Source organism: Nyctereutes procyonoides, unplaced genomic scaffold, assembly GCF_905146905.1.
Source record: "Nyctereutes procyonoides isolate TBG_1078 unplaced genomic scaffold, NYPRO_anot_genome, whole genome shotgun sequence".
In the NCBI taxonomy this organism is placed as follows: Eukaryota; Metazoa; Chordata; class Mammalia; order Carnivora; family Canidae; genus Nyctereutes; species Nyctereutes procyonoides.
The window spans coordinates 44,415,395-44,431,355 of record NW_026575139.1 but is presented as its reverse complement, the minus strand read 5'-3'; the positions used below and the strand labels follow the sequence as shown (position 1 = coordinate 44,431,355).

At 36.8% G+C, this 15,961-nt stretch overlaps 1 protein-coding gene across 1 annotated transcript; it reads left to right on the top strand.

Moving 5' to 3' along the window:
• Window positions 1-1,040: 1,040 nt before the first annotated feature.
• RTRAF (RNA transcription, translation and transport factor) lies at window positions 1,041-15,890 on the top strand. The gene is made up of 8 exons (XM_055303758.1): window positions 1,041-1,200; window positions 2,756-2,880; window positions 4,892-4,991; window positions 9,589-9,675; window positions 10,551-10,639; window positions 13,100-13,168; window positions 15,390-15,438; window positions 15,557-15,890. The coding sequence occupies exons 1-8, from the start codon at window positions 1,140-1,142 to the stop codon at window positions 15,709-15,711; spliced, it is 735 nt and encodes a 244-aa protein (XP_055159733.1). The 5' UTR covers window positions 1,041-1,139; the 3' UTR covers window positions 15,712-15,890.
• The last annotated feature ends 71 nt before the right edge of the window (window positions 15,891-15,961 follow it).

The following is a 15,961-nucleotide window of genomic DNA, read 5'->3' as shown; positions in this document are numbered from 1 at the left end:
ATAAATAAATAAAATCTTAAAAAGTTTTGACTGCCTTGTGAGCTCCTAGCCATCTTCAAGCCATAGTTCATACTTGTTTATCTGTTTATTGTTTGTCTTCCCCCATTAGCCCTTTAAACTTTATGAAAGTGGGGGCCTGGTCCGTCCAGCTCACTGCGATCTCTGTAGTGCATGAAAACCGACAGGGACTCAATTAGGCTTCGATACAGTTAAATTTTGACCATTTCCAAAAGGCAACAGGGAACCATCAAAAGATACTAACCATTGAAAAAATTGTAAACGGGTTTTGCTTTAGAAAATCACTCTAGTTGCTGTAGGGGGAGAGGGAGGGGAATGGATTGGAGAAGGCAAGACTGACTCTAAGAAATCTGATCATCAGAATAAGGAAAAAATAAGGCCTGATTTGAGGTAGCATCAGTGGAGTTGGAAGGAGGTGAGGCACTTGAGACTTGAGAACAGTAGGGATGGACGACCTACTGGGTGCTATGACTTGAGCGAGAGGAAGTAAAGGATGGCTCCCAGTTTCTGGCTTCAGACTCGGCAGCTGGTGGCGATGTCTGGAACGATCACACAGTGTTACAGTCATACGTCTACTCGTGGGTCTCTCCCAACTCGTCTGAAAGGGACGTTGCGAAAACTCTTTGAATTGGCCGTGTAAGAAGAGCACCTATTATGCGGGAGGCATACCATACGTGAACGAATGAACGTAACTGAAAATACTAAACAGTAATTCTACGGCCCAATGAGACGAATGGCCAACAGTAGAAATTACATATTTACTATTCGCTGCCTGCTGTACCGAAAAGGCAAGGAACACAAGAAGGAACGGCCTTGGAAGACGAGACAACTGGCTTCTCAGCCGCTTTCTGCCTATTGTACAACCAGGAAGCTGACAATAAAGTTTATTTGAGCGTCGACGTGCCTCGACGTGGCCCCGCCTCCCCAACCGGAGCCGCGATTGGTGGGCACTGGCAGGCCCCGCCCTTCCTAAGCCCCGATTGGCGAGGGCCGCCGTCATTTCGGAGCGTCCCGGCGTCTGCCCGCCCTTTCGCCGCGTCGCCGGTGCCTGCGCCGCCCGCACCTCCTCGCCTCTCCTCTCCCGGCCGAGGCCCGGGGGACCGGAGCGAGACGCGGGGACCATGTTCCGACGCAAGCTCACGGCCCTCGACTACCACAACCCGGCTGGCTTCAACTGCAAAGGTGAGGCGGCGGCCCCAGGCCGGCCGCGCGTCTGTGACCCCGCCGGCGGCCGCTCCCTCAGCGCCCCCACCCGGGCTCCCCACCGGGACCCTCTGCGGCCTGGTTTCACGCGGGGGGCCCCCTGGCCCCTCCCCTCCGGGCCGCCTAGCACCTGTTTTCCGCCGCCCGTGCTGGGCTTCGGAGGCCCCACCCCTCCCCCCACACGCACCGGTTCCTGCCTGGGCATTGCCACTTGGGGCACTTGCTAAAACTCCAGCCCCCACCCCCCCACCCACACTTTGAAACACACTAAGAGTATTCGCTTTCTAACGTAGCTCTTCAGCTACTTGGTTCCCCCGGGTAAGAGGGCGATACTTGAAGCACAGTGCTGAAATCTGAGGAAGGTGCTGAGTAACTTGAAGACTAGTTCGCTGCTCGCCAGGAACTAAGGGGTGGGTGGAGGGGGGTGCAGGCGGAGCCCACCCTGCAGTTTGAGATCAAGAGAGTGCACGGTGAGGTCCAGGACTGACCGTCTTGGGGTAAGTACGCACCGCAACAGGCTTACGGAGTCGTGCAGAAAAAGTAGATAGCAGGCGATCAGGGCGATTGAATTGTGGATGGAAAGGTGTTTCCGATTTCCCAGCGTTAAAATTCTAAAAAGCATTAACATTGCTCCCCATTGTTGCTTAACTGCTCCCCACCACTACCCATTTCTTCCAGAGTTTTTGGCCTGGGGTTAGACTTAACAACTTTGAAAGTGATCACGTACAACCCAGGGTCCTTAGATCGTTGTATGGTTCTCAGGACTTCATAAGGGAAGCCCGAGTTTGAAATCGGAAATGATTTCTGAGCAGTTAAGGGTGTTTTGTTGATCTCCTATAGAAGCATATCAATGTATAGGACTTTGTCTTTTTACTTTGCCTTCATTTAATTAAAAAGGGTCAGTGGCAACAGAGCTTAGATCTAGATTTGAATCTTTGGACTTCAGTTTTCTCTTGTATAAATTGGGGATATTACCTTCCTCAGAAAGATTTCGGAGGACTAAGTGCAACGTATCAACTTTTCTCAGATGTACCCTTATGACAGGAAATGACAGTGGTATCTTCTGTTCCTGTTTTGTCATTTGATTTCTTGTACTTTTACTTTGATGTACATTTAACTTTGCCCAGTCCTCCCTCACTCCCCCCCCCAGAGGAACTGGAATAATAACCAACACTTATATAGCAAAACTATGTGCCAGCCACTGTTTTTATTTTTATTTTATCTTCATAACAACCGCAAGAGGTGAGTCGTATTATTATGCTCATTTTGTAAATCAGACTAAGGCACAAGAAGTTTAAGCCCAAGTTCACACAACCACTAGGTGTCTGTAGCCAGAATATGAATGCAGGCCAGAATTTGAACAGAATATTTGCTAATCTGTTCATCTAAAACTTGCACTTTCAACTTCTACTTCAAGCAGCTCAGTTAACTTACTGTTTTGGAGTAATAAAAAAGTCCACAAGACCATTTATTTGTAGAGAAGGAAGTGTTTTATCTAGTGCTTCTAGTGATTTATGAGATATTTTCGTTGCAGATGAAACAGAATTTAGAAACTTTATTGTTTGGCTTGAAGACCAGAAAATCAGACACTACAAGATTGAAGACAGAGGTAATTTAAGAAACATCCACAGCAGTGACTGGCCTAAGTTCTTTGAAAAGGTAATGAATTAGAAGGTTAAATAAAAGTACACTGTACAGAGAGCTGAGCTTTTCTAAAATTTATATGAAGACAGTCAAGCTTAAAATTATGTTGTTCTTTTAAGATAGTAAAAGTAATGATCAGTGTTAGAAAAACTGGATATGAGAGATACAACTTTTTATTATGTCTTTAAAGCAAATTATATTGTCTCTTCCTACAAGCTTTCAGTGTTAGAAATAGTTTTGTCTGGAAACACTATGAGGTTTCTATTCTATAAATGGTAGAAGTGGCCAAAATCAGATTTTTTTCCTTAGACCCAAAAGGTAACAATAACACACTTACTTTGTTAAAGACACTGACGTGCTTAAAAACTAAGATTATTTGTTTGTGGTTCTGTTTAACATATACAGATGTCCGTTGTTGTGTATGCTATAACTAATCCTGAAAAAGTCTGTGTATATATCTTATTTTTGTGGCTAGAGTAATTTTCCCATTGACTTAGTTTAATTGTAGTAACATTTTTGCAGAAAAGAGAATTGTTTCCAAATTAGAATAAAAATCACATTTCCCGGTATCATTATTTACATTAAACATTTTAATCAGCTATATTACTTTGAAGAGTAATATATTTTCCTTATAAAAATACAAAAAGTGACTACATTTTTTATTTGCTTCTGCAAAGTGATCAGATACTTTCTCGTTAGAATCAGAGAGTTTATGAATTAGGGAATTGTGTAAGTTACACACTAGTTCTGTGACTACAGGCAAGTTTTATTAAACATCCTTATCTCATAATCAATAAATAACAGTGGTTCCTCTGTGATAGTGATGGAGTGTATTGTTAATGAGTGATAATATAGCCAGGCCTGGCCCATAGCAACTGCTATATGCTTTATTTCTTACCCTGCCTGTACTACCATTATTGCTACTACTGGATTATTTTCTTTAGCTCTTAAAAAGTTCTTTGTGTTTGTTTTTTTAATATGTTTGAGACTTGGAAACATGTTTATATCACACCTCATGACCCATTTGTGTGTGCAGAACAACACATAGTATCATATAAGACTGTTTGAAGAATATAAAAAATCTTCTAATGAAAAACACTTAGAAGTGATGGTAAAATAGGATAACTTAAATATATTGGAATTTACAGTCCAAACAGACATTATCTTTCAAGTTGGTCTCTTTGGAATGATGATGTCACTGTTCAAAGCATATGCATAACTTTTGTAATTACTTTTAGATCATGAAACATATTTTAAATATCTTTCATATTGATAATTTTTTATACTTTGAAGGTAGATTTGTTTTTTGTATCATGACCAAATCATGTGAATGAGATGTTTTCTTAAAAGTAAGGGTATAAATTTTTGGTTAGAAAATGAGTTATAGCTAAAAAGTGCTGATTTACTAATTAGGCCCAAAAGGGAGTTGCAGAAGTTTTTACTAATAGCATTGCTCCTGGAATGAGATTTTAAGCTCCTGAGAGACGCATTCGAAGGATAGTGGCCACTTTATATAGCTTCTGGCATTCATCTAAAATGCTTGGTTTCATTCTACATCTGTGTCACATGGCTGTGGCATTTCCATAATATGAAAGCTAAGATTTAGATAATAATTGGTTTGTGTATTCTTTTTAAAGGTTTGTTTGTTTTAAATTCCATGTGTTTTCAGACCCGGAATCAGAAAGTTTAGGTTCAAGTCCTAGATCCAAGTTGTGTAGCTATTCACAAGTGTTAATATTGAGGCCTTATTTCCTCGTCTATGAAATAAGGAAGTTGTTCTAGATCAGTGATGCCCTTCCAGGAATCTGCAAAAGTCAAAAATTTTAAAAAGCATGATGGAAACAATTTTTTTCTTTAAGTGGTACACTTAAGTGTTTCCTTTGGGTTATATTATTGCATCAACAGTTTAGTAATGTAAATGTTGTTTGCATTCATAGAGATCCAAACTAAGATCTCTTTCAATTCTACCATTTTTTCTTTCTGTGACATTATAGTAATAATGAAACTAGATATTTTTTCTTCACAGTATCTCAGAGATGTTAACTGTCCTTTCAAGATTCAAGATCGACAAGAAGCAATTGACTGGCTTCTTGGTTTAGCTGTTAGACTTGAATATGGAGATAATGGTATGTTTTGTGGGGAATGTGTGTTTTAAAGAGAGGGAGAAGAAAGGTGGGGGCAAAAGGAATGTTAAAATGTAGGGAACTTAACAGTTTATTTTTTGTAACCATCCTTTTATGTCTAGCTCTCATTCTCCCCCCAACTCCCAAATTGTCTAGGAAAGAGTTTTCTTTTCAAAAATTACAGTCTTTTCATTTATTAGAAAACATGAAAAGTAGCCCTCTCATTGGTACTTAGATTTTTCTTTTAGAATTTGGGAATGGTGTCTCCTGGTAATTATCTTCTCACAGAGTTACATTACTTTGGTAAATTTGCTGTCTTTTACAGTCTGCACCTTAGCCTTCTGAGTTAAATTATTAAGAGTATCAGAATTGATAATATTTTAGAGTGTTATTTGCAGCAGGTAATTTCACAAGAAATGGAAACATACATCTAATGCCAATAGGTACTATAGGCCAAAATATGTTTACTGCTTATATTTCACGTTTTTTTTTATTATAGATACTTATTTGGAAACCTTTGAATACTAGTATCTGCAGTTAAAAAAGAAAGAAAAGAAATTCCAGTAAACTCCTGTTTCTTCTCATTAGACCATTTCATTTTGAAAGGCCTGCCAGGATCTAAAGGCAAAGTCCAGTTATCTTACCTCCATCCTCTGAGTTTTATGTTGTTGTTTTTTATGGGGCTGTCATTCCCAGTCCTTGTCATTTTCTGCTTTTGAAGACTTTATTTTTTTTTAAGATTTATTTATTTTAGACAGAACATGCATGAATGCCCATGAAGTGGGAGGTGGGGACAGAGGGAAAGAATCTCAAGCAGACTCCCTGCTGAGTGAGGAGTACAAGGCGGGACTTGATTCAGGACCCCTGAGATCATGACCTGAGCTGAAACCAAGAGTTGGACGCTTAGCGCACCCAGCCACTAAGCACCCCTTTTGAAGCCTTTTGGACCTTTGTCTTCTTTTTCCTCCCATTCTGTTGCCATCCATCTTTTCTGATGTCCATTGTATCTTCATTCCCACTCCTTTCACCCTGGTTCAGGCTCTTAATCATTTTCTGCTGAGATTATTGCAGTATCTTTCAAACTCCTTTTCCATTAGCATAAACCTCTATTTTCATCCTCAGGCCCTCTGGGCTTATTTTTTGAAACATAAATGTTTTAGAATTCTCTGCTTTGTTTTCAAAGAACAGCTCTTACATATTCAGAAACACCATTGCTTTCCCCTTGTCTACAAAAGGAACTCCAGGTCTTTTGGCCTGATTCAAGACCTTTGATAACTGGTGTCTAACTAGTATTCACATACTTGACATACCAGCCAAACTTTAAGAGTGCTGTTTCCTGTTTCTATCTCTTTTTCTCCCCTAGATTTTTTTTTGCATACACTTTTCCTTGGCCATTATGTCATGTCGGTCTAGCTCTACACATCCAAATGCAACTCATCTTTGCAAGATCCAGCTCAAATGCCACCTCGCAACAATATTTCCTTCCCAACTTTCATAGCTTTTAACTCTACCTTGTCTACTCTTTAGGTCATTTGTCACTTTCCACTTTGCTTATATTATATGTCTTATTTGCCCCACTAAATTGTAAGCTGATACTCAGCTTTGTTTCCTATGTAGTACCTCTATTAGTTTCTTGTTACCACAAATTCAATGACTTAAGACACGATTTATTATCTTATAGTTTTGGAGGTCAGAAGTCCAACTTCTGTTTTACTGGATTAAAGTCAGTTTGTCTACACAGCCCTGTTCCTTTTGGAGGCCTTCTGGGAAGATCTATTCTTTGTCTTTTTCACCTTCTAGAGGCTGCTTGCATTCCTTGACTGTCTTCTTTATCTTCAGATTTACAGCATAGCATCTTCATATCTCTCTTGTGGCTCCATTGTCCCTTCTCTGACCCTGATCTTCATGCCTCCCTTTTATAAGGATGCTATGATTATATTGAGCCCACATCGATAATCCAGTATAATCCACCTATTTCAAGGTCCTTATTTTGATCACATCTGCAGAGTCCCTTTTGCGATGTAATGTAACATAATCGTAAGTTCCAGGAATTGGGATAATAGATATCTTGGGGTTAGGGGCTGGGGAGGCAGGGGAGCAGTCGTGATTTTACTGCTACAGTAATCTGACATAGTTTGTCAGATACAATATTTGTGCTTATCAACTTTAATAAATGATGAATATGGTTTATGAATGTTTAGGTATACTGATACAGAGCATCCAACCAGCTGTGTTTTGCTGGTTTAAATTTCAGAAGCCTTATGGCAGAAATCTTAAGGAAAGCTCTAAGACTTTCTTTACTTTCAGTTTTAGTTTAGGAAAAAAAATAGTTAAGTCTCTTCCTTTAGTAAGTATGTAATCTCAAGTCTTGGTAGCCTTGGTTGGTTTTTAGGGTCTTTAGCAAAGTCTTTGTGTGTTGTGGTTTGAGTTGGCAGAAACTGTTAATTTGCAACAAAATTTTCCCCAGCTTTTCCAAAGTGTTTTCCAACTATTCCCAAATACAATTGTCACATTTCAGTTCATTCATGTTTTACCCTTTTATTTCTCTTGTCCTATTTTATAATACTACATGTTTAGGTTACCTGGGTACCAAGAACAGTAGATGCCATATGAGTGTGTGTCCCTACAGTTGACTGTAGCTCTTAAGTACAAATATCTATTAGTAATAGCAGGGTCTTTTTTAGTATGTTAAAAAAAAAAAAACTAAGTTTATGTCTGAAATATAAATTTTTTTATATTGAAAAATTATAGTTGAATTTTACTTGAAATGTTAGTTGAATTATAGTTGAAAAGTAAGTAGTATCAAAGTATATTAAAAGTCTAAACTTGAAAACAAGTTTCTGTTTAATTTTAAAATTGAGAATTGCAAACCCTTTTTTGGAAAAAAAGTTAAAGCAGTAAAACTATCCCTTAGCAATAGGAGGTGCTGTTGTTCTTTTGCTTTACTTTAATATGTTTCATTTTTCCAGACTTTTAAGGTATTTACATTTTTTGTGAATTTCTATTATTTGTGCCTTAACATTTTTTAAATCCTTTCATTAGCTTGTCAATTAAGGTGATTTACAGAAGTTGCAAAATATTACAAAGAATTTTCACATTTCTGTATTTTATAGATGTTAACATTTTACTTAATTTGCATTATTCTCTATATATACATAGACATATACGTACCTTTTTTCTCAACCATTTTAAAGTTATAAATGACTCTTTCCCCTTACGTACTTTGATGCACATTTCAAAAAAAAAAACCACTATCTTACATAATTACAGTACAGAAATTAACTTTGATTCAGTACTGTTATATATAGCTATTACTCAACATTTCACCAGTTGTCTCAGTAATGTTCTTTATAGCAAAAAAACAACCAATCCTGGACCATGTGTTGCATTCAGTTGTTCTGTCTCTTTAGTGTCCTGTCATCTGGGACGTTTACTCAGTCATTATTTGTGCCTCGATGCTGACATTTATTTTGTAGAGTGTCCCTCAGTTTGGGTTTGTTTGATGTTTCTTCATAAGTAGATTCAAGGTTTGTACTTTTGTTAAGAATAGCACAGAAATAATGTGTTCTTCTAAGTTAGTGATACGCCCTGTTACTGGTTATGTTCTAATCACTTTGATAAGGTTTCTCCACTGTAAAATTAATATTTTCCCCTCTGTAATAAATTTGTATCTTGTGGGGAGATACTTTGAGATGATGTCAGTATGTTTTTGCTCCTCAGACTTTACCTTTAGCTTCCATTTGATTATTCTTGCCTGAGTCCATTATTATGTTGATGATTGCCAGTGGTGTTTTTCTAATTTCTAATTTTTCTAATTGTTCTACATTCATGTGTTGGCTTTTTACTGTAAAGAGCAGCTTTCCTTTCTCTTCAATTTATGTTTGTCTATTTAAATCATTATAGAAATGTGGATTCTTATTTTACTCAGTGGGCCATAATCTTTTTTGGTCGTTGTATATTTTGATGTTTACACTGTTCCAGGTTTGGCCAGTGGGAGCTCCTTTAAGGTAACTCCTGACTGACTTAAATTTTAATGTTTTTATTTTCCCTCTTTTAAGTGTTTTCTCAAGTAAAAGTAAGTAAAACTTGCCTTTGGAATTGTGAGTTTCAGGTCTCCATAAAATTAGATTTTTGTATGATTGTGTCTTTGAAGTGTTGATTTTTTTAGAAAGCACAGTTTTTGGATTCCATATATGGCGTTCAAAAGATTTAGGAAGAAACTTTTTATTTTTTAGCAAGTTTGTATTTAATCTTGTGTAACCTATACTTAACCTTCCTCTGATTCTTCCCCTGCTAAGTTTCTCAGCAAGCTGTAAATGCATACCTTCTGTCCTCAAATTTAGATGGTGTTTAAAATGTCTTACTTGCAGAAATGTTAATGAAGAGCTATTTGTATAGATATGTCAGTAATCATTTTAGCTTAATCAGGAAGCTACAATCGCATTGTCTTCTGATGGATTTTTTTATAGCAAAAAATAATTTTGTTTGGATGAGTTATCTTATGCTTATCAGTTTGGCTCAGTTAAATTCAATAAATAAGCAATGTTTGTTTTACTTTAAGGTGCAGTTCTGCAAATTGTATTTTTGCTTATGTTTACAGCTGAAAAATACAAGGACTTGGTACCCGATAATACAAAGAATGCTGACAACGCAGCTAAAAATGCCGAGCCGTTGATCAATTTGGATGGTAAGTATGTAAGTGCATAAAAATGATCATCAACATTTTTGGTCCCTTAAATGTTTATTTCCTAGAATGAGGAAGTCTTGGGTTCCTTGGTTTTAGTAAATTAAGAATGCTTTATTTTGATGCTTTATTCTCTGTTTTTATTGTCATTTACAGTGTGTTTTCTCCCTCCTCTTAGAGCTGAGTATTTGAATGTTAGAATGCTGTTCTTCGATCTCTTCATATTAACTTGGGGGTTTTGATTTGTATATAATCATGGTGGTGATTGTTTGCCTTTCTGGATGCATAAACTATTTTTTTCTAATCTAATAACATTAGACAAGTGGTAAAAATTTTTCATTATTTTCACTTTCTAGATGCCTTTAAGTATTCTCTTTTTAAAAGTACAAAGATTCTATTATAATAATTTAAGTATTCTTTCATGATAGATTCATTGTGACCTATAATTTACAAGTTACTCTTAATAAACAAGCTGCTTAGAAAGACTAGAGCTACTGCTTAGAGAAAAGGTTTGGGGAAAATTGTCCATTGAAGGGGTCTGGTTTAAAATTAATAGCTTGCTTTGGAAAGAAATGTTACTTAAGTGTTACATAAATGTGCCCTGCCAGAAAAGTTACAGCACAGTCCTAATGTGAGTTAACTTAGTCATTTATTGGATTGTTCAGTGTAGCTGATTAATACAGACCCCGTTGATCTCATCAGTTTACCTAATCATCAGTGCCCCAACAATTCTCTTAGCAGCAGCAGTAGTTTTAAAAACTAAGAGACTTTATTTTTGTTATTGGAAAATTAAAAATGTATTTTGTAAGTTTATATGCTTACATATATGTAACTACATGTTTGCAGAGCCATAAGTTTCCATTTTTAATCTTTTATAGTAAATAATCCTGATTTTAAGGCTGGTGTAATGGCTTTGGCTAACCTTCTTCAGATTCAGCGTCATGATGATTACCTGGTAATGCTTAAGGTCAGTTGCATATTCTTGATTCTTGACGTAAACTCTTTAGAAGAAAAACTTCAGTTTCTAAAAATTACCTATGCTTGATATGTAGATATATGGCTAAATGACTGAAATATTGAGGAATGTGAGACTTAAAGCAGATTTCATGACTTCATCTGTTTTAGATTATCTGGTAACAACTAACATGAAAGTGTTTACTTTGTGCCTGCCACTGTCCTCAATCCTTGGCAAAGATGATCTCATTCAGTCCTCCTAGCAATCCTGGAGGTAGATGCTGATATCCTTTCATTTTAATATGAAAAAATTGAGACTTAAAGAGAATAGATAAATGATGTCTAAGATGAGAGAGGCAGGATTTTAATCTAGGCACTCTAACCTTGTGGTTTATTCTTTTTCTTGTATCTGCCCTTCTATTTAATAAGTCCTTTTAAAGATGCGTGATCTGTATTCACTAAAAGAAAATGTCAAATTAGTCCTGGTGGATGTGGTCAAAAATACGAACTCCAAAATCTTTTTTTTTTTTTTTAAGATTTTATTTACTTATTAACAAGAGACAGAAAGAGACAGAGACACAGGCAGAGGGAGAAGCAGGCTCCATACAGGGAGCTTGACATGGGACTTGATCCTGGGACTCCAGGAACATGCCCTGAGCTGAAGGTGGCGCTAAACTGCTGAGCCACCTGGGCTACCCTATACCCCAAAATCTTTTTGAGGACTGAATGTTTTTATTTTCCTAGTGTTCCATCCTACATAGGCCACTCAATTCATGCCTGCAGTTCAGGGAACCTAATGATCTGAAATAGGTCTCTTCTAAGAGGAAAAACATACTTCTACTTCAGAAGATTTATGTCATGCAATTGTGATAGTACAGTGGGCCAGGATAGGGAGAAGGGAGCAGTATATTTAAGGTACTTAAGATTCCAGACCTAGAAATTATTATAGAAATTAGTATTGATTTTATGAGAAATTGAAGTGCTTTGGACTATATACAGGTAAATTACCTTAATCTACTTTGCAGTTAAATTCAGTAATTAAATTCCATTCTACCCACAAAAGATTAGCCAAAACTAATTTTACTTTTTAGAATTGTGTCTATTAAATGACAGTTGTAATAAGAGAAAAACTGTTTCTAGATTATTAAAATTCTCTATACTGGATCTGCATGTTAATTCAGATTGGATGCCAAGAGACAAAAAGTTGGGTCAGCTGGCTGGCTCAGTAGAGCAGGTGACTCTTGATCCTCAGGGTCATAAGTTCGAGCTCCATGTTGGATGTATAGATTACTTAAGTGAATAAATAAAAACTTTTAAAAATAGATAAGTTGTTTTTATTGAAATTTACCCCTTTCAAAGGCTTGTTCCTTACTCAGGCCATTATGTAAATTGCTTTGGAACAGTAGTTCTGCAGTGGTCCTGTCACCTTTATTCATCAACTGAGTGAGAGGATAAATAGACTAGCATATTTGGGGTGCTTTTGTTAGACTTTAAAAACCCAAAGGGAAAAAGTATAAATCAGCCATAATCAAAAGCATTATGTGACACCTGGGTGGCTCATTGGTTGAGCATCTGCCTTCAGCTCAGGACATGATCCTGGGATTCCGGGATCGAGTCCTGTGTTGGGCTCCCCATAGGGAGCCTGCTTCTCCTGCTGGGTCTCTGCCTCTCTTTTTGTGTCTCATGAATAAATAAAAATCTTTTAAAACTTTGTAAAATTCTAAGCTGCGTGTTTGGAGTTATTTTAAGAAGCATTCAAACAGCCCATGACAACATGGAAAACATTTTGATAGGTTTGCCAACTGAGAATTGATATACTATTTGGCAACTAGACTGATGAATAAATTCGTGATCCCTATTAAAGACTTGTTTAATGATTCTTTTTTTTCTTTTAATGATTCTTTTTAAATGTAGCATTTGGCTTGCCATTAATGATTTAAGTTTTTGCACTTGAGTTAAAATTGTTATCCACTAATTAAAATTCCATTTTAAAAATCTTATTTTTTAGAGTATCTGCTTAGGTACATGCATGCACTTGTAGCTGCCATAATAAAATGCTTTGGTGATGAAGAAAAACAATGTCGTATGAGAGATCTGAAAACATTTTACCATAATTAAGTGAAAAAAATCAAGGACAGTGTGTATTATATGCTAACCCACTGTGTCAAGAGTTTGTGTGTGCATTTATGCTGGAGCATGCTTATAATATAATAGAGTCCTTGTAATGATCCACAATAGTCTGATTCCAGTGACTGTGTAGAGGGATGATTTTGTTTTGTTTATGAACATCTTTCCACATTATAAAATATTAAAAGTGAAAGCTTTCTGTCAGCAGTTTTTTTAATTTATTGGTGAGTTTGTTAATGAGGTGTAGGTAATTCTAACTTCTTCAAACTGGGTATCGTTATTCTCTAGAACTCAGCAAAAAGGTGAACAGCCAGTAAAAAGTAAAAACTATTTTTGTGTTTCTTAGGCAATTCGCATTTTGGTACAGGAGCGCCTGACACAAGATGCAGTTGCCAAAGCAAACCAAACAAAAGAGGTACGCGTTATTTTTTAAATAAATTTTAAAATAATTATTAATGAAAGTTCCTTCTGGTATTCTTATGATTTAATATTTTTATGTATTTGCTTAAGATAAGCATTCTAGTTAGAACTGCCCAGAAAAAGGATAGCTTATTTCAGTGGGATTGAATTTGGTTTTAAGCAATTTATAGCTATTTTTGAGTGAAAAACTTATCTCACTTCATACCTTAAAGCAGCTACTGATAGCACATCCACAGTCTACCAGCACAACCATTGCACGAGCCCAGTTAAATGTTTAAGAGAATTTACCTTGTAAAATAGTATTATTGGGTTATTTTGACTAATTGCTCAAAAACAGGATACAACTTGTCTTACTAATTGTTTTCTTTTTTGACCTAAATCTTGTCCTTTCTCTTTGTTCAGAGAAATCTCTCCTCATTTTATTCCTATTTCCTAGCATCACTTAGGAGAAAGTAATTTATCCCTAAGTAGTAAGTGTTTGAGCTCAGGCAGTCTGATTGAAGAACCAGTGCTCTTAATGGTAGTTGAGGACAAAGGTCTATGTATGAAGGCCCGTATGAGCTAGTTGATCAGCCCAATTGAAGGGAGTAGGGGGGCACAGAGGCTATATTAGAGTATAAGTTTCTGGGTACAGGTGACTGCAGCTGTCACCTTTCTGTCCTGATTTGTAGGCTGAGGAATAGTCTTAACACCATAACTATTTTTCCCTTAATTCTGAGGTATTAGAGATGAAGCATACTAGAAATCCAAATACTCTCAAAGTCTCATTGACTAAAGATAGTGCAGAGAATGTCCTCGGGGGTTAGCAGCAGCTGTTGCAGGTGTCTGATCATGCTTCTTGCTATGCATAGATAACTGCAATGAATGCCTTGGATATAACAAACATTCTAGATTCTGGTCCTTTTTTGTCTCCCCTAATTCCCCAATGTCTTTTGTCCTCTGATTCCATCTTTAGCAAGGCCCAGCAGTGTTAGAAAGTTATTAATGCCAGGGCAGTGTAGTCCCCCCTGAAAGACACTGTTTGTTTTAAAGGCTCTTATTGCTTATTAATTATGTATGAATCAGACCACTGGAAATTGGATTAAAGATCAGCTTCTTTCACCCACACTGTAGAACAGGCAGTAAATTGTTTGGGCATAATAAAATCATTCATTCATTCATTCAGCGAAACTATGCCCTCAGTTTGAAGGCAGTGCAAATAAGGGCATAGCCAGATCTTTTTGCTCTTGTTTGCAAAGTAAAATTTTATTTTATGTGCTCTAAGTCCTAAGCTTAGTACCATGCTATGGTAATACAGTGCAGAAATTCTTACAATAAGTATTCTTGTTTATAACCATAACTAGCATTTGGGTCATGTGGGATAGCTTGGTGGTCTGTTGACAGACAAAGCAAAAGCAAGACTGACATAGAAAGCCACTCAGTGCAATTCTAGTTTTTAGTTTTGTTTGCTGAATTTACATACCCATTTATTTCTTCACTTAGATAATATTAGTTATTTTAAGGCAGTTGGAGCCTAAGTAGATTTACATTAATGGATAAGGCAAGAATCAAGTAGTGACAGCTTAGTATTTATAACATTGAAAGTATAGATTTTATACAGTATGATCAGAGTTTAGACTGTTCCTGTTACTGTGAACTCCATATGTTTGGCATCATGGTTACCATCTTTGGCATATCTCTGTGTAGGTACTGATCAGTTAAATAAATGGTTTAGAGTGTGTTCATTTTCGTAGATTTCAGAAAAATTTCCAAATGAGCTATTACTGAAAGTTTAAATTATATATAGGTAATCTGGTAATCATCATGCTAGCTGAAGAAAAGGTTGTATTTTAGATTTTGTATAAAGATAAATTAATGTGCACAGAAATATTAAAAATAATCCTGTTCCATTTGCCCTGTACTCCCATGCCAGCTATAGCTAAAGTAGGGCAGCAGCAGCCCTGCTCAGCTGCCCTTCCCTAGCAGCAGTGATAGAGCATAGCTGTAAAAGGAGCTACTGTTTTGTATGCCTCGTCTTAAAAGAGGGAATGGGTGATACAGAACTAGCTTCCACTACATGTAGAGGCCATTCTTTCATCAAAAGGCAAATCTAGAGAGAAAATTCTCTGCCCCCTTGCCACTGCAGCTAAAAGGGTTAACAGAATGGCTAGTTGATTTTCAGTTATAGGTGAGAAAACATGATTCTTAACTATTTTGACCTTTTTTTTTTTTTAAAGGGCTTGCCTGTTGCATTAGATAAACACATTCTTGGTTTTGACACAGGAGGTAAGTGATTTTGTTTGAATTCAAACTATTTTTAGACATTTGGGGGATGAATATTTGGGGGAGAAATGGGCAATAAATGGTCTTGAATACTGATTAATGCAGTTTTCTTATAAAATAGATGCAGTTCTTAATGAAGCTGCTCAAATTCTGCGATTGCTGCATATAGAAGAGCTCAGAGAGCTACAGACAAAAATTAATGAAGCCATAGTAGCTGTTCAGGCAATTATTGCTGATCCAAAGACAGACCACAGACTGGGTAAAGTTGGAAGATGAACATTTTAGGATTTCAGCTTCTCACCTGATTAGTACAATTGGGAACCATGTACGCTCTGGCATGTGTTTGGAAATCAAATGTCACATTTTCAAGGGAAGAATCCTAGAAAATTGACTATGTTCTCAAGATTTACCATCATTGTTTTTTTTCTTTAATAAAGTTCAGGAAAGTGAATTTTTTTCTGACTCTTGTGTTTGTGTATATAACTAATCATCCTTTTTGTGGTTGAGATATATGCCAACCCCCAGC